General features: G+C 44.6%; 1 protein-coding gene across 2 annotated transcripts in view; it reads left to right on the top strand.

Moving 5' to 3' along the window:
* The window catches only part of LOC134356925 (protein shisa-5-like), a 107,692-nt gene that overhangs the window by 77,364 nt on the left and 10,751 nt on the right, over positions 1-19,577 (top strand). For both annotated transcript variants that reach the window (XM_063068176.1, XM_063068177.1), the window contains one exon: positions 3,825-3,943. In XM_063068176.1, the coding sequence (XP_062924246.1) occupies positions 3,825-3,943 (119 nt within the window). The remainder of the gene's footprint in view (positions 1-3,824; positions 3,944-19,577) is intronic.

Below are 19,577 nucleotides of genomic sequence, written 5' to 3' on the forward strand. Positions count from 1 at the left end.
TCAATCACCTCTTTCAGAACTCTAGGGTGTACGCCATCTGGTCCAGGTGACTTAACTACCTTCAGACCTTACTGTTTCCCAAGAACTTTCTCTCTAGTTATGGTAACTTCATGACCCCTGACACCTGGAACTTCCACCATGCTGTTACTATCTTCCACCATGAAGACTGTTGCAAAATACTACTCAGTTCATCCGCCATTTTGTTGTCCACCATTACCACCCACCTGGCTTCACCTCTCACCTTCTAGATTGTACTCCTTCCCCTTCCCCCACCTTATTCTGGCATCTTCCCCCTTCCTTTCCAGTCCTGATGAAGGGTCTCGTCCCGAAACATCGACTGTTTATCCCTCTCCATAGATGCTGCCTGACCTGCTGAGGTACCTCAGGCATTTTGTGCGTGTTACTTCAGCAAAACAAATGTCGCCGACCTACATTGGGACAAATGTCGGTAGAACTGTGGGTAGGGTTTAAGGAGCAGCTAAAAGGAGGAAAGAGCAGTGGAGATTGAGGGAGGTTTGGGGAGATGGGCCTCAAGAACGTAGTTGTGGATGAACAAGGGATGGAATAAAAAGAGCACTGATACTTTGGAGAATTTTGGCTGCTTACAGAAATGAGGAGCTTTCAAGAAAGCTCGTGGATTTATAAACATGGCAGTAGATTGTGTGTTAGTGCTGTGTTGTTCAAGAGCCATGCTCCACCTCAGACGTTCCCGTCTGCCTGCCCTTGCACCTTATCAGCAGAGTCCACAAGGTTGAGATCATCTGTCTGTTTGAATAGACTAGCACTGTTTTGCTGAGTTTACAGGCCAGCCAAGTAACGTGTGGACTTAACTCTAACTGTATACAGTAATTATGTAGAGGTGGATGTACGTGTGACTTCCTTTCAATATTGTGTTCGTCTACCCTGAAAATTACCTCAGTAAACGTGTTGAAATAAAGATAAAACAAACACAGAGTTGCTGGCAATGGTTGACTCTTACTAAAGTCTGCAGGGAAAGCATTGCTTTGGCCAAGCTGGAGCCGTTTGGCATTCTGAACCGCATTTCTTTGATGTTTGTGGATGAAAGAAATCTAAGTCTGTTCAGTGTGTGCATTAGAGTGATCAGTACTTTTTAATGTCGTACTTTAGGATAATTTACAACTCTAAATGTCTTGTATGTTTCCCATGTCAATTAGTAGCACCTAATTGTGTTGGCCCAATGGCTTATGATATCTATTGATGGTGAATTGCATGGCGTGCTACCACCGGTTATGTGCACGGGAGTAAATGGTGTAAGCCACACAAACATGAAAATATTAAAATGATGCAAAACCTCTCAAATTGTGTCCACCATTCAAAGAAACATTCACTAACTTAGGTCCCACGCCGCTAGGTTCAAGGACAGTTGATACCCTTCAACCGTCAGGCTCCTGGACCAGCGTGGATAACTTCACTCACCTCAACATTGAACTGATTCCGCAACTTAAGCACAAGACAAGAGAAACTCTGCAGGTGCTGGAAATCCAAGCAACACGCACAAAATGCTGGAGGAGCTCAGCAGGCCAGGAAAAGAGTACAGTTGATGTTTCGGGCCTGCCAAAGCACCCGGCACATCGACTGTGCTTTTTTCCATTGATGCTGCCTGGTCTGCTGAGCTCCTCCAGAATTTTGTGTGTGTTGTTCACAACTTAAGCAGCCACTTTAAACCTGTTATTCTCAGTATTATTTATTTGATCTTTTTTTTTGGTATTTGCATAGTTTGTCTCCTTTTGCATATTGGTTATCTGTCAGTCTTTGAGGGTGGTTTCTCATTGATTCTATTGTATTTTGTTTTTCTGTGAATGCCTGCAAACATTAATCTTAGAGTAGTATATGGTGACATATATGTATTTTGATAATAAATTTACTTTGAACCTTGAACTTAAGTTGGATTTAGGAAGATCCAAGGCACTATCATTATCAACCAGTAATGAGAGGTCTGAACTGCAACCCACTCATTAAGGCCTGTGGTCCGTAAAAGATCAGTTTTCTCAGAAGATCCTCCAATGTATTCATCCTACATGCTAGCTTAGAAGAAGAATAGATGTGAAGATGTGAAATTGTAGATATTTCACTAATCAACAAATACTTTAACTGGTCTGTCCCATAAGCTGGGACTTGCTCATAACATGACCTTGCAAAGTCTTTAGTCCAAGTATATTGAATGCAATCTTGGGTTCCTTAACTTTCTATCAAAAAAGTTAAGGAGCTTAACTTTGGATCGTAGAGTCACACACTGGATGTTGTTTGCAAGGGGATTGTTTGGAAGGTAAATTAGGGGTGGCGCACTAGTACAGCGACAACAATCCGGGTTGAATTCCACAGCTGCCTGTAAGGAGATTACATGTTCTCCCTGTGACCGCGTGAGTTTCCTTGGGGGTGGGGGGGGGGTGTGGTCTGCTTTCCTCCCACAGTCCAAAGACGTACAGTTTAATAGGTTAATTGTTCACCTCTGTGCAATTGGGCAGCACAGCCTCGCTGGGCCAGAAGGCCCTGTAATCGTGCTGTTTCGTGAAATTAAGATAAGTGAACCAATCAAGAGGAGCTTAGAAAAGAGAACTTCGTTCAGCCTGACTGCTCCGCTGCCAAGTATGCAAGTAACTTTTGTCAAATCAAACAGTTAGCTTTAAAAAAGAGCTACTAAACAAACCAAAAAATCATATGGGCATGGCTAATATCTTGTGCTTTTTAGAGGTCCCGTTACAAAACTGCATATTAGAATGTGCTCACTTGGAATTAAATAACACTACTTTAGACAAATCAGAAATGTCACAAAGCTCTCTCAGTGGTAGGTTTGCCTTTCCGGAGAGGCCCTAGTGAGCCAGTGACAGTGCAGATTGTGTGTGTGTGTGTGTGGTTTGCTGGAAACTATATCGGTACCTTGCTCATAACATGCCATTCTGAATATTTTGCTCTCTTATTGGGGCGGCAGGATAGTGTAGTGGTTAGCGCAACCCTTTATAATTGCGCTATACTGACCAACTGCATCTCAGTGTGGTATGGCAATTGTTCCGTATCGGACCGCAAAGCACTCCAGCGTGTGGTGAAAACTACCCAGCGGATTATTGGCACCCAATTGCCCACCATTGAGAACATCTACCATAAATGCTGCCTGGGCAGGGTGTAAAGCATTATCAAGGATGCATCTCACCCTAACCATGGACTTTTTACTCTCCTCCCATCCGGTAGGCGCTACGGGAGACTCCGCTCCCACACCAGCAGACACAGGAAGAGCTTCTTCCCTGCGGCTGTGACCCTGCTAAACCTCACACCACAGCGCTAAGCAGTATTGAATCCGTATTGTACTGTCTCAGTACTTTTATATTTGTGTGCTGTAGCACTTACATTTTATTCGCAGTTATTTTGTAAATAACACTATTCTTTGCATTTCTGGTTAAATGCTAACTGCATTTCATTGGCTTTGTATTTGGACTTGGCACAATGACAATAAAGTCAAAACTAATGTAATCTAATCTAGTTCAAGCGACCTGGGTTCAATTCCCACCCTTACCTGCAAGGAGCTTGTCAGTCTCCCTGTGACCGCGTGTGTTTCCTCCAGGTGCCCTGGTTTCCTCCCCCTCATTGTAAATTGTCCTGTGATTAAGCTAGGGTTAATTGAGGGTTGCTAGGCGACACAGCTCGAAGGGCTCAAAGGGTCTATTCTGCCCTGTATCTCAGTAAATAAATAACTATTCAAGGCTGGTTAGAGATGTGCACATTCTGCTGTTTATATGTTAATGTTTTCTTTTGAGGGAAATGATCTACATTTCTTTTGCTAACTGGTCTTGGTTTTCCTTTTGTTTCAGTTTTAGTTCGTTTGTTGCCATTGGAGTGAGCTTCTGTGGGATCTTCCTGTTCTCGCTCGTGCTCTGTTTGTGTTGCCCTTGCTGCCTTCTCTACAAACTCGCACGAAGAGGACGTCAGCGTAAGTCACCCTGCTTTGTGATTAAAGGAATTTCTCGAACTGTTGAATTGTGGCCTTGGCTGGTTGGATAGAACAGAATGTTTTATACCTGTATTTGTATGTACCCTAACTGGGAATGGCAGTAATGAGAGCTTCGTCCAGCCACTCCAGAGTCATGAAATTGCTATGTGCCTGTATACAAATGTCTATGGAATGACATATTTCTGCCTGGAGTGGTGCTTGATATGAAGAAGTGTCTCGGCCTGAAGCGTCGACTGTTTATTCATTTCCATATATGCTGTCTGACCTGCTGAGCTCTTTGTGTGGGTTGCTTTGGTTTTCCAGCATCTGCAGACTTTCTTGTGTTTATAATAGTTCAAGAATACTATTCTTTAAGCAAATGAGACATTGCCCACCTTCAGTATATGGTTTTTGTACCTGGAAACTGCTTTTACATGCTGATCAAATTTACTGTAGTTGGCAAGAATTCCCTATGTCCATCCTGAAAGAACCTTTGATTAGCTTAATGGTGTCACCTAATTCTTCCCTGACAGACAAATTTAAGGAGTTATTCCAGCTTTTTTCTGAACCCAGAAGACTGGAATGCTTCTGTTCTAAGTTGCAAAGTGCAGCTCACTCTGCAGTTTTCCCGAAACCCGTATTACTGCGTCAACTGGTTATGCTTGGGCTCCCCTACACTGCTTCCAACACTTGTCCTTAGGCAGATATTGCTAGCTAGGAGTTTGAAAAGCAGGTTGGTTGGCATAACATAAAAATAGATCATTACATAATCTGGAGCTTCTGATGTTCTGAGAGACAGCGACACAAACTCTCGGGCTGCTGCTCTCCACTGGCTGGTCATAGTTAGGGCTGAATGCTCAAAGCTCCTGGATCTCATTCATCTTCATCCATTCACAGTATGTCGTCCGTGCTGCTCCCTTAGTTACGGCCTGCCTTCCCGTACGCCTTGTCCACAATCCACCGACTCACTTTCAAAGGCTCTACAAGTCACGTTCTCAGTATTACTTATTTGCACAATTTATCTTCTATCAAGTCCTTTCAGCATTTGATAGGGTTCAGTGAAAATTCCCCCTCATTCTTCTAAATTTCAGAGAGTACAGGCCCAGAGCCGTCAAACGCTCCTCGCGGGATAGTCTTTCCCTCTCAAATAATTTTTGTGAACCTCCTTTGAACTCTCTCCAATGTCAGCACATCCTTTCTAAGATAAGGAGCCCAAAACTGCTCACAATACTCCAAGTGAGGCCTCACCAGTGCCTTATAAAGCCTCAGCATTACATCCTTGCTTTTATATTATAATCCTCTCGAAATTAATGCTAACGTTGCATTTGCCTTTCTCACCACCTACTCAACCTGCTAGTTAACCTTTAGGGAATCCTGCACAAGGACTCCCAAGCCCCTTTGCACCTCAGATTTTTGAATTTTCTCCCCTCTTAGAAAATAAGCTCTGCTTTTGTTCCTTCTACCAGGGTGTGTGACCATACACTTCCCGACACTGTATTCCATCTGCCACTTCTTTGCCCATTCTCCTAATCTGTCTAAGTCCTTCTGCAGACTCCCTGCTTCCTCAACACTACCTGACCCTCCATATCTTCATATCATTTGTAAACTTGGCCACAAAGCCATCAATTCCATCATACAACGTAAAAAGAAGTGGTCCCAACGTTGACTCTGTGAAACACTACTTGTGACTGGCAGCCAACTAGAAAAGGCTCCCTTTATTTCCACTCTTCATCTCCTGCCAATCAGCCACTGCTTTATCCATGCTACTGTCTTTCCTGTAATACCTCATGTGCCTCATGTGTGGCACCTCGTCAAAGGCCTTCAGCACGTTTATTTTTTGTCAGTCTTTATTTATGTATAGCTTTTCATAACTTCATGTGTATTTCTTTATTTTCCTGTAAATGCCGCAGGAAAATGAATCTCCAAGTAGTATATGGTGACATCTCTCTCTGGCTATCCATCCCATAGGATGATGATGGTTCCTTTCAGTCAGTTAGTGGGTTTGATATGTGCGTCCCGGAGTGGCTGTACAGGCCGATCCTTGACGGGCACTGCCTGCCACATACCTGGCAGGTGAGGCCTGGAGGGGCAGCAGGGGGCAGAAGCTCTGTTGTGGCGCTTCCCGTGCCTTCCCTCTGTTGCCTCGTTGAGCTTGTTCTCAGCAGCGTCCACACCTTTTCTGATGGCGTCCCTCCGCTGTGAGCGACCTTGAGCCAGATCCTCCCATGTTCGTGGGGCCAATGTCAGCTTTCTGGAGGCTCCTGTGCAGAACATCCTTGTACCGTAGTCACTGGCCTCCTCGTGTTTGGGTACCACTGGACAACTGGCCGTACGAGATGTCCTTGGACAGTCTTCCGTCAGGCATTCCGACAACATGTCCTGCCCAGCGCAATTGGGCTGACATCACCAAGGTTGAAACTGCTGGCATTCCGGCTCGAGAGAGGATCTCGGTATTGCAACTTATATGCAACTTGATAATAAATTTACTTTGACTTTGAGAGACAGTCAGTATGAAAAGATGGACAGTATAACCAGCCTGATTATTCTCGGTGTGTTTACAGTTTACACATTTACTGCTCCCCCCACCCACCCAGCAGCTGCTGTGCATTCGTGTTATGTATCAGGTTTCTGGCCCTTTTGGTGAACCAGCTGTAAACTGTCGTGTTGTTTTGATGGCTGGACATGGTAGCTCCCTGGCCTGCCATAATTTGAAATTGCGCGTTTTTCTGTGGATTTCTCAGAATTTGGAACTTAGCTGTTGTCGATGCCCTTACTGGAAACCATATGCATAGCAATAAGAAATTCAGACACAAGTTGTGGGAGAACTGAGCCCAACTGTTCATGATTGTAAATATATCTGAGTTTACGTTTTTAAAAAATGTGTTTCTTGGACTGTTCTTTGCCTCTTAGCTGCAGAATTCCATCAATCTTGGCAGTATTCCTGTAAATCAGGAATATTCGCTTGCTGCAAATCAGTCCCTGGACTAGCTGTCCTCTTCTCAAGATGATATACTTTAATAAATTTGAATTTCGTGTGTGCTTTTTATACATTTCTCCCTTGGGTCATTCTCCTCTCCTATCAGATTCCTTCTTCAGTCTTCACATCTTCCACCTTATCACCTCCCAGCTTCTCTCTTAAATGTCCAAAGAACATTTATTATCAAAGTATGTATACTTTATTATGCAACCGTGAGATTCATCTCCTTACAGGCAGCCACAAAACAAAGAACCCCAGTAGAATCCATTAAAAACAAAAGAAAGACCGTCAAACACCCAGTGTGCAGAGAGAGAGAGAAAACAAATCGTGCAAACAATAAAAGTAAGCCAACAACATTCAGAACTGACGACCACACCACCAGACATCAGTGCAGCTCATGCAGATGTCCACAAGTCGCAGGCCAGAGACTCAGTCCAGCACAGACGAGCAGACCCCATGTAGCAATGAGCTGAACTGACCCGTCTCCGACCATTTCAATCTGGCTCAGTGCTTAAATCATCCAAACCAAGGGTCAGTCCTCGCCCAGGGGCTCGGGCTCCGTAGCCTCAAGACGGCCGGTCCCCGACCTTTGTAATTCGGCTCGGCTCTTAAATCCTTGAAACCTCGGAATTTCCCTCACCTCGGCTGTGCCATGTCAAATAAACCGACCTTTCCAATTTGGCTCGGTTGTGAAATCAATCAAACCTCGGACCGTTTCATGGCTCGCCTCAGCTCCACTGCATGGAATTGCCTCCAGGTCTGCTCCAGCAACTCCAGTCCCCCTCCCCTCTGGATCACGTTCACTTGCCAGCTTGTGCTCCTTCCCCTCCCCCCCGCCCCCCCACTTCCTTTAATTTTTGCTTCTTCCCCTTCCTTTCCAGTCCTGATGAAGCTGTGTGGGCGCAAAATGTCAACCACGCCATTGAAGCTCCCTGACCTGCTGACTTCCTCCAGCATTTTGTGTTTGTTCTGCTTTGCACCGCAGTAATGTGCATCTATAGATGACATTGCTCAGTGTAACCTCATCCTTGCCTTTTCTTCTCCTTTTTCCTCTTGTTCACCTCCTCCCTAACTTTTTCCTCATTCCCGTCGTCTTTCCTGTTCCCTTTCTCCACGCTCCCTTCCTTCCTTCCATCCTCCCCCACTCAGTTTTGACCTCATTGCTGTCATGACTTGATCATCAGCAAAGTATTTGGGAGTGATCTGGAAACTTGGTGGGGATTTCACATTACAAGAGTGTCCTGGCGTCAGCTGGAACTTCAGAACAAGGGTGTTTACTTTACTACAACTGAACGCCAGCAAATCTACTCTGTGTGCTAATCTCTGCACATACAATGACGTCACTTCTGCTGGGCAGCGGCCTGTGAAAGAATGTGATGATGTGGTATGTAAACAGAATTTCGTCTTCGTAATCAAGTGAACGGGGTTCTCATCAACAAATGTGTAGCTCCCTCTGGTGTACCATTTGAAGGTAACAAATATTTGATTAGATTTATATAGCATAAAACATTCATAAAGAGACAAAAAGGGTAATCGTCCTATACTGGACATGAACTGCTTGGATATTTCTTGAATCTAACCTCTTCTCACCCACCTATCACCACCCCTCCCCCCCCCGGTCCCCTCCTCCTTCCCTTTCTCCTATGGTCCACTCTCCTCTCCTATCAGATTCCTTCCTCTCCAGCCCCTTACTTTTCCTACCCATCTGGCCTTACCTATCCCGTTCTAGCAAGCCTCCTTCCCCCCACCACCTTTTTACTCTGGTGTCTTCCTCATTTCTCTCCAGTTCCGAGAAAAGGTCTTGGACCTGCGGGAGGGCGGTGGGGGGGGGGGGGAGCGCGGTGAGAAGAGGAAAGAGGCCAGAGCAAGGAATAGGAGGGGGGGTATTTATTTATTGGAAGGAGAAATCAGTGTTCATGCCATCAGGTTGGAGATTACCCAGACAGAGTCCGAGGTGTTGCTCCTCTACCCTGAGGGTGGCCTCATCTCAACACAAGAGGAGGCCGAGGACCCATATGTTGAAACAGGAATGGGAATTGGAATTAAGACGTTTGTCCATCGGGAACTTCCGCTTTTGGCAGATGGAGCGGAGGTGCTCGACGATGCGGTCCCTCAGTTTATGACGGGTCTCACGAATGTGGGGAAGGCCCCTTCAGGAGCACCAGACACAGTAGAAGACGCCAGCAAATTCACAGCTGGACGTGCATCAATCATTGCGTCGTCTTTGACAAAAGCTGACATTAGCTCTTTAGAACGATCTACGGTTGAAGTGGTGTCTTGGGTAGCCACTGTTGTATTTTGCTAACATACTCTATATGTTGTCACGACTTGTATCTTACCACCAATACACAAAACTCATAGCATTTGATTTAATATTAATAATATTTGAGGTCAAAGGTGGTGATGGATCAGCATGCAGGAGGGAGAATGAAAATTTGGCTAGTGATGTCATAACAACAACCTCTCACTCATTGTCAGCAAGGCCAAGGAACTGATATATAGACTTCAGGAGAAGGAAACCAGTGGTTCATGAGCCAGTCCTCATTGGAAGATCAGAGGTGGAGAAGGTCAACAATGTTAAATTCCTGGGTTTTACTATTTCTGACAGCATGTCACTGAATCAGTACGCAAGTGAAATTACAAAGAAAGCATGGCAGCATCTCTACTTACGAGCCTGCAGAGATCTAACATGACATCTAAAACTCTGACAAACTTCTATAGATGTGTAATGGAGAGTATATTGACTGCCTGTGTCACAGCCTGGTATGGAAACACCAACGCCTTTGAGCTGAAAACCCAACAAAAGCCTGTGGATTTGGCCCAGTCCATCACAGGTCAAGCCCTCCCCAACCTTTGAGCACATCTACATGAGGCACTGTCATAGGAAAGCAGCATCCATTATCAGACATCCCCGCCGCCCAGGTCATGCTCTCTTCTCGCTGCTGCTACCAGGAAGAAGGTACAAGAGCCTCAGGATTCACACCACCAGGTTCAAGAACAGTTACTACCCCTCAACCATCAAGCTGTTGAGCAAAAGAAGATAACTGCACTCACTTGCCCCATCACTGAAAATGTTCCCACAAAACAATGATCCCACTTTAAGGATTCTTCATCTCATTATTCCAGGGATGGCGGGAATGTCATATGTTGAAAGATTGGAGCGACTGGGCTTGTATACACTGGAATTTAGAAGGATGAGAGGGGGTCTGATTGAAACATATAAGGTTATTAAGGGATTGGACACGCTAGAGGCAGGAAACATGTTCCCAATGTTGGGGGAGTCCAGAACCGGAGGCCACAGTTTAAGAATAAGGGGTAGGCCATTTAGAACGGAGCTGAGGAAAAACTTATTCACACGGAGGGTTGTGGATCTGTGGAATGGTCTGCCTCAGAAAGCAGTAGAGGCCAATTCTCTGGATTCTTTCAAGAAAGAGTTAGATAGAGCTCTTAAAGATAGCGGAGTCAAGGGATAGGGGGATAAGGCAGGAACTGGATACCGATTGTGGATGATCAGCCATGATCACAGTGAATGGCGGTGCTGGCTCAAAGAGCCAAATGGCCTACTCCTGCACCTATTGTCTATTATGTCATGTTCTTGTCATTTATCTTTTTTTTTCATGTTCTCATTACTTCTTGCTATTTATTTATATTTGCATTTGCACAGTTTGTTGTCTTCTGCACTCTGGTTGATCTTTCATTGCTCCTGTTATAGTCACTGTCCATAGATTTGCTGAATATGCACACAGGAAAATGTATCTCAGGGTTGTATTTGGTGACATATATGCACTTCGATAATAAAGTTTACTTTGCACTTTGGAAATAACTCGGAAAATGTGTCGCTCGGGTGGTTGATGGCTGGGTTGAGTTGGTCGTCGATCTTGGCGATCCTTTTGCAAACGTTTCGTCACCACACAAGGGGGCGCCATCAGTGCACTGTTCACTTGTGGTGTGTCCTCCGAACGCTTGGCCTTTATATACTTCCAGTCAGTTGATTGTTCGTCATTAGAGAAACTCAGTTTTGACACAGGGAGGGGGGCCTGTCACTGATTGTCTGTGTGGCGAACTTTGTGTGTTGTCTGGAACTTTGCCTGCATTGGTTTATAAATGGTATTGAGATCTACGTGTCTGCTTTTAGAATTGCTGGGGAAAATCATGCTGCGTGATTGCCTGCACTATGACTTCCACTGATGCCCAGTCGAATGTGTACCCCTCTTGATCTTCATGGGCAGAGCCGAGGGAGAGTTGGTCGCGCTGCTTTTCCGCTAGCTGATGTACACAGATCCTTGTGGATCACTTTCTCCCAGTTGGCCAGTTGGCTGATGTTAATATCTGCTGCACTTCCCACATTGAGTTTTGTAGACCACATTGGTCTTGTCTAGTAGCTTAGTTTGACCAACACACATAAAAATTGCCGGTGAACGCAGCAGGCCGGGCAGCATCTATAGGAAGAGGTACTGTCAACGTTTCAGGCCAAGACCCTTCGTCAGGACTAACTGAAAGAAGAGTCCTGTTGAAGGGTCTCGGCCCAAAACGTGGACTGTACCTCTTCCTATACTTGCTGCCTGGCCTGCTGCGTTCACCGGCAATTTTTATGTGTGTTGCTTGAAATTCCAGCATCTGCAGATTTCCTCGTGTTTGCGAGCTTAGTTTGATCTTTAGGCCTGCAAAGTACTGTCCTTGATGTTGCTGTTGGTTTAAGTGCGACCAATATTCTGCATTCTTGGTGTATTTGGGCCGTCATTTCTGAGATGCTTCCAATGTATGGGAGGACAATCCACTTGGTCACTTCTTGATTGTTACACTGTTGATCTTGAGGGCATCTTCGTATGAAGTTCCGCCGGTATCCATTTTGTGCGCATACTTTAAAGAGATGTTCCTCCTCTTTTTATCCTTCAGCTCCTCCATGCTGCAGTGTGTCTCCGCTTTTCGGAACAAAGTTTTGATACATCTCTTCTTGTGTGCATTAGTCCTTTGAACTTTGTTCTCATAAAGCTCACGCAAGCTCAGTCTTCAAAGAATATTTGGGGCAATGGTTTAATTACTCCAAACAGCTCTGCCTTTGTTGGAATTTCAAAGCTGTTGTTGTCGTAGTCTGCACCTGGACACATCTCCTCACTGGCCTGTCCTCTGTGCGTGTTTGCAGCACATTTTGTTGAGTTGCCTGAGTTTTCTGGATAGCTCTTATTAATAAATTGTTCTATGAAAATTATCCTTTCATGGTCTACTTCTGAGGCTTCTTGAGTTTGCATAGTTGAAATTGTAATTGAGAGATTCTGAGCACATACAAACCTACCTCTCCAAAGTTATTGTGCTTTGATAGGTCTTTCAGTGAATCACTCACTGTTTATCCTAATTTCCAGTTGCCAAATCTGTAGCTCTCCATTACCATAAATTACTGTTGGTTGAATTACTGTTCCAGCTTCTGTACTGTGTCCAAAAATAGGATCTCTGGTTTTTCTGTGGAGCCTCTAGGTTTGTGACTTACGAGATGTACTTCAGAGTCAATTTTGGTAAATAAAGTTCGTTTCTTTGGCACGCTCCCTGCCGTAATCAGTGTCAGTGCTTTCTTGTCACAGTTTTCCAACTCAAAAGTTCTTGGACGAGGAAACTCTTTCCATCCTTTCTATATCTGAACTGGTTCCATGGTGTTTCTTTGTTTTGTGGCTGTCTGCAGGAAGACAAATCTCAGGGCTGAACGTTGCATATGTACTTCGATAGTAAATGTACTTTGGCTTTGATCATTTGTGAACGGCTCACAAACATTGATTTACACTCCGTGCTTGCCTGTGAAACTTATCTGTCAATTTTGTCCCATTGTTCTTCTGGGTAATGCACTGTGTGCATTTATTCTTCACCCCCGGCACTGAGTCTTTTTCGCCGATTAAACCTGTCTGCCGCATACTTTGCCTTTTCTTTCTCCCTGACGCACACTCCCATCTAACTTACCAGTACTTGCACAATCTATCGGCGTGCTTCACCTGGGACCTTAAGTTTGAAACTGGGGCTGTTTCCATCTCAAAAGGTGGTTTTTGAGGAACTTGTGATGAGGACTCCTGATAAATGATGCCCCAGAACTGCTGTGGAAATCATTTTTTTAAAGATTGAATCCGAATCAGGTTTCCTATCACTGGACTATCTTGTGAAATTGGTTGTTATGTGGCAGCAATACATTGCAATACATAATAAAAACTAGATTACAGTAAGTATATATGTATTTTTTTTAAAAGTTAAATTAATTAAGAGTGCAAAAAGAGAGAAAAAAAGTAGTGAGGTATTGTTAACACAAGGAAATCTGCAGATGCTGGAATTTGAAGCAACACACATCAAAGTTGCTGGTGAACACAGCAGGCTAGGCAGCATCTCTAGGAAGAGGTACGGTCGACATTTCGGGCCGAGACCCTTCGTCTAGTCCTGACGAAGGGTCTCGGCCTGAAACGTCGACTGTACCTCTTCCTAGAGATGCTGCGTTCACCAGCAACTTTTAAGTGTGTAGAGTGAGGTATTGTTCATGGGTTCAATGTCCATTCAGGAATTTGATGGCAGAGGGGAAGAAGCTGTTCCTGAATCATTGGGTGTGTCCCTTCAGGCTCCTGTACCTCCTCCCTGATGGTAGCAATGAGAATAGGCCATGTCCTGAATGATGGGGGTCCTTAATGATGGATGCCGCCTCTTTGAGGCAAAGCTCCTTGAAGATGTCCTGGGTGCTGGGAAGCTAGTGCCCATGATGGAGCTGACTGAGTTCACAACTTTCTGCAGCTTATTTTGATCCTGTGCAGTGCCCCCCTCCCCGCCATACCAGATAGTGAGGCAGCCAGTTGGAATTCTCGCCCCAGTACATCTGTAGAAATTTGCGAGTGTCTTTGGTGACATCCAAAATCTCAAACTCCTGCTGAAATACAGCTGCTGCTGTGCCAGCTTTGTAACTGTATCAATGTGGATATTGCGTGGTGAGATCCTATGAGATGTCACTGGCCGTGTTTAATTTGACCCTGAACTGCCAAGAGGGCTGTTGTTTTAGGATAACCTTTGCTATAGGTTTTGGAGTCTGTCTGCTTTTCTTGTCGTCGTTCACAAGAACACCAACACTGCTGTGCCTGTGCTCCTGAAATAACACAAGCACACACATTTAGTCGGTGCTGTTTGTCTGTAATTAAGTTTACACCTTTGCGTGACTTTACGCTTGCTAGCTGTCTTGAGTGTGCTGTGTGCGCCTTGAGCCGTGTACGTTTGCACCTTGGACCCGTGGGCGCGCTGTTTCGTTCAGCTGTATTCGTGTATGGTTGAATGATAATTAAACCTGAACTTGAATGAGTCCAGATCACGTTACGGTATCTAATATCCAGCCGGGGATAATTGCAGTTCTGAAGGGATTGGTTCACTTTTTAACAATGGCAGCTGTCACCGTTCTTGTCCGTTGCGGACACCGAAGTCAACGACCTATAGTGCTATGCAAGGTTATTTGTCCGAAGGGTAGAGTCCCTCAAGTACTTGTCTTCTGTTTACGGTGCTCATTATGCCCAGCTTCAGTGCGTACACAGAGGAAGTAAATGTGGGAAAATTCAATAACAAGCCTGCATCATCACTTCCCCAACACACTGGGTGGAGCTTCTGATATAATGTGGGCGTTCTGAGGAGTAAACATGGGACGTCAAATAAGGATTATTAAAAGGAATACTGCAGATATCATCTGTTTGCATTGAGGTGATACAGGAAACCAGTTTTCCACATTGGCATTTCGAGTGCCTCATTCAGCTTTGAAGCCGCTGAGCTGTGGTTTTCTGAAGCAGTTTTCTGCATCTATAAATGTTCCCGTCAGTGTTCATGGGAGCTTGCTTATTTTCCCACCTCTGGGCACAAAGGCTTCGTTCTTCCTGTTGGTTGCCTTCGTCACGAGTGACTCATTCAGCTGAATGCACATGTGCTGCGTTACCTGGACAAACAAGACCCAGTTCACTTCCTTACCGAAAGCAAGAGCCTGTGAGACCACCTCTGGCCACTGCTTACAGGAATAAAATTACCTTCAGTGTCCCGTGATTATTACAACATCAACTTTCCTCTAAGTACCATCATGGGCACTAGCCTCCGTAGTATCAGGCCATCTTCAAGGACTGGTGCCCCAGAGAGGTGGCGTCCATCATTGAGGGCCTCCACCACCCAGGACGTGCCCTCTTCTCATTGCTGCCATCAGGGAGGAGATACAGGAGCCTGAAGGCACACACTCAATGATTTAGGAAAAGCCTCTACCCCTCCGCCATCCTATTTCTGAATGGACAGTGAACACTGCCTCACTACTTTTTTATTTCTTATTTTTATGCACTGCTTATTTAATGTAATTATTTTTATATATATATATTTTGCTGTAATTCAGTTTCCTTTGTTCTCTTTATTGTCATGTATTGCAATGTACTGCTGCCACAAAGTTAGCAAATTTCACGGAATATGCCAGTGATTTTGATTCTGATTTAATCCGGGAAAGTGTGAAGTGATTCTCTCTGAAAGTCGAGCTCAAAGGCAGAGTGCAAAGTTTATAGCAAAATAGCAGGACTCTTAGCAGTGAGGAGGGACAGTGGGATCTTGGGGTCCGCAGCTATAGTTGCTGTGAAAATTGCTAACTTGGTTATATAACAAGGTTGAGCAGGTATATGGTGTGTCGCTCTTCATTAGTCAAGGGGATTGAGTTCAAGAGCCGTGAGGTAATGTTGCAGCTGTACAAACCTCTGATCGGACAACAGTTGGAGCATTGCGATCTGTTTTGGCCACCTCTTTAGAGGAAGGATGTGGAAGCTTTAGAGAAGGTGCAGAGGAGATTTACCAAGGTGCTTGAACAACACACACAAGCTACTGGAGGAAATCAGCAGGTCGGGCAGCACCTATGGAGGGAAATGAGTAGTTGTCGATTCAGGCGGAGACCCTTCATCAGGACTGGAAAGGAAGGAGGCAAGGAAAATGAGGGGTGACTTGATAGAGGCGTAAAAGATGATCAGAGGCACAGATATAGTGGATAGCCAGTGCCCTTTTCCCAGGCCGGAAATGGCTACTATGGGAGGGTATAATTTTAAGGTGATTGGAGGGAAGTATTTGGGGGAGATCAGAGGTACGCCTTTTTACACAGAAAGTGGTAAATGTGTGGATGGGAAGCATATATATAAAGGGAGACTTAGTCATAGTTATAATCATACTTTATTGATCCCGGGGGAAACTGGTTTTCGTTACAGTTGCACTATAAATAATAAATAGTAATAGAAATAGTAATAGTAATATTACTATTAGTAAACAGTAATAGTCATAGAAATAATAAATAGTAATAGAATAGTAGTAGAAAATAGTAATAAATAGTTAAATAGTAATATGTAAGTTATGCCAGTAAATTATGAAATGTCCAGGACCAGCCTATTGGTGTCTGACCCTCCAAGGGAGGAGTTGTAAAGTTTGATGGCCACAGGCAGGAATGACTTCCTATGACGCTCTGTGCTGCATCTCGGTGGAATGAGTCTCTGGCTGAATGTACTCCTGTGCCCAACCAGTACATTATGTAGTGGATGGGAGACATTGTCCAAGATGGCATGCAACTTAGACAGCATCCTCTTTTCAGACACCACCGTGAGAGAGTCCAGTTCCATCCCCACAACATCACTGGCCTTATGAATGAGTTTGTTGATTCTGTTGGTGTCTGCTACCCTCAGCTTGCTGCCCCAGCACACAACAGCAAACATGATAGCACTGGCCACCACAAACTCGTAGAACATCCTCAGCATCATCCGGCAGATGTTAAAGGACCTCAGTCTCCTCAGGAAATAGAGGCGGCTCTGACCCTTCTTGTAGACAGCCTCAGTGTTCTTTGACCAGTCTAGTTTATTGTCAATTCGTATCCCCAGGTATTTGTAATCCTCCACCATGTCCACACTGACCCCCTGGATGGAAACAGGGGTCGCCAGTACCTTAGCCCTCCTCAAGTCTACCACCAGCTCCTTAGTCTTTTTCACATTAAGCTGCAGATAATTCTGCTTACACCATGTGACAAAGTTTCCTACCTACCAAGTTTCCTAGGCACATGAAAGGAAGAAAAATGGAGGCCTACAAGGGTGGAAAACTTTAGATTGATTTTAGAGTTGGTTAGAAGTCCAGAACAACGTCGTGTGCTGAAGGATCTATACTGTGCTGGCTGTACTGTTCTATGTTTTATGGAAAAGTAACAAAATTCTCATTAGCTATCACAAGATCATTATCAAGGAGAAGAAATGGTTGTGTGCTCCAATAGGAGACAATACGCTTGTGACTAAAAGGTGGGTGTAAGGAGAAGTGGAGAGAGTAAGGGAGAAGATTTGTTTGGATCGTTGGCAGCCAAAGGTCGTACTGGTGGAGACAGTGGTTTGGCATTGCTCAGAGGCCAGAGTTGAAGGGCTGTACAATATTGTCAAGGTTCATTGAAGGGGAGGAGACTACAGAGAGAGGGAAGGGCAAGTCAATGGAAGGATTGAGAAGAGGAATTTTAAAATCAAGGCACTAATTAACCGTGAGTCAGTGTAGGTCAGCACACAAAAGTGTGGGATGTGCACAGGACAAAGGGCATAGGCCTATTGAGCTCAAGATTATAGTGTGAGAAATAACTTTATCCAATGGAAAACAATATGAAAGAAAGATATATAATTACTGAAAGCATGCCAAACATCTTCCTACCTGCTCTTTTTTTTTGGTAAAAATGGTTAGAATTTGTGGCACATGTTTTAAGATGCAATTATTTTCAATCATAACTTTGTTATGATGTAGAAGGAGTCCATTTGGCCCATTAAGTCTGTGCTGGTTCTTACAGCAATCTCATTGCCCCACTTATTTCCCTGTGACCCACTTCCTCATGTGTGCCGATTATCAGCCCCAGTTCTCCAGCCAGAAACCTGGAGGTATGTTCACCTCACTGGTTCACCTAACAATCAGCATGGTCTCTGGGACCATGGGACACAAAAAAAAGCACCTGAGAGGTTAGAGTTCACACAATTTACTTCCGGTAAGATGGTGGCGTGTTCAATTGCTCCAGCTTCTACCAGGTCAACCAAAAGTGATATTGTCTTTTTTAAACATTTTTTACAATCGCAAGACCCTGCTGGACCTTAAGAACTTCCAGCACTGCAGTTCCGCCCCCATTAAGCAAGTTGCTCATTGACGGAGAAAAGTGAAGAAGCTGGACTTAGTGTAGATCATACTGCTGCCTACGTCAGAGAGCCGGTGGAGCGGGTAGTGAACGAAGGCGGTACACAGTCTGACAGCAAGTGATCATCTTAGTCGCTTTTCTTGTGATCGCAAGACCCTGTTGGGCATTGTTAATGTGGGGTGCTGCAAGTCCGATATCTGCGTGGCCTCGGTCGTAGTGAGGACAAGGTGTCCTGCCTTGGTGTCAGCTTTTTACAGCCGTCCAGGACTGAGACGTCAAGGTTGGTGCAGCGTGGCATCCAAGCTGGAGTCAGTGCTGCCCGCCTCTGGTCACTCAGCAGGAGGCAAGCTGTACTGTGTTTGACTGTAGACTTCTGCAACAGGGTCTTGGAGTATATTTTTTGTGTGACTATATCTTGTAAGTGCTTGCTATCTTATACAGTATCTGCTATATGTGCCTTGTGCTGTGTATACTTTGCACCTTGGCCCTGGAGTAACACAGTTTCTTTTGGGTGTTCATGAATGATTGAATGATAATTACACTTAAATGTGAACTTGAACTCAAACTTGAGAGTAGATCCCGGGTCACTGGAGCGTGAAACTCCTGCACTGCCCTCAGTGCCACTCAGCAGGCCAGACAGCATCTGTACAGAGAGAAAAACAGAGGTAATATTCTGGGTTAATTAATCGAACTTGGCAAAGTTAGACCAATTTTCGTTGGTAGAATTAGGAAAGGAAAAAAACTTTCATAACTTTACATTAGACCAATGCACTTCAGCAATGGCTTGTGCAAGGTATTGCAATCCAGTAGGCAATTTGAATGCAGCCAGCTCCCAGGGGCAGCAATTAAATGAATATTTTTTATATTTGGTGTATAAACAGCCGATTCCACTGAAACTGTCTCATGCAATTTATCACCTTTTGGATCTGGGGGCTTCGTTGTGAGACTTCCTAATCTCCAGTGGTCCAATTACCCTCCAATTCCAGTTCCAGTTCCAGCTTTCCATTAGCCATGTCCAGATCCACACCAACTCCCACCCAAGCATCTGTTCTCTAATGACAGACTCGTATGTGCTTCCTGGTCTTATTGAGACCAGCTCAAAATCTCTGCTTCTAGCTATGTAACCGTGCATTGTACCACTCCCACACTGCAACCTCCTCAAAGCAGAGACTTGTGCGTTTGTGTTCTCTTTCTGTTTCCTCTCCCTCTCTCCCTCCCTCTCTCTTTGCCCTCTCTCTTTTTCTTTCTCTCTTTCTGTCTCTTTCCTTTTCTGTCTTTTTTTCTCTCTTTTTCTTCAATCCTGCAGCATTGTTTAAACATCCGGTCACATGTTCAAAAGTTTCTTCAAATCTTGGTCTTTAAGCAGAACTTTCTGCTGCCTAACCTGACCTCGCTCCACAAGCAAAATACTGCAGATGTTGAAAATCGTGCATTTCAACAGAGATTTTCAGCAGGTCAGACAACATCTGTACAGAGAGAAAAACAGAGGTAATATTCTGGGTTAATTCACT

This window comes from Mobula hypostoma, chromosome 15 (genome assembly GCF_963921235.1).
Source record: "Mobula hypostoma chromosome 15, sMobHyp1.1, whole genome shotgun sequence".
NCBI classification, from domain to species: domain Eukaryota; kingdom Metazoa; phylum Chordata; class Chondrichthyes; order Myliobatiformes; family Myliobatidae; genus Mobula; species Mobula hypostoma.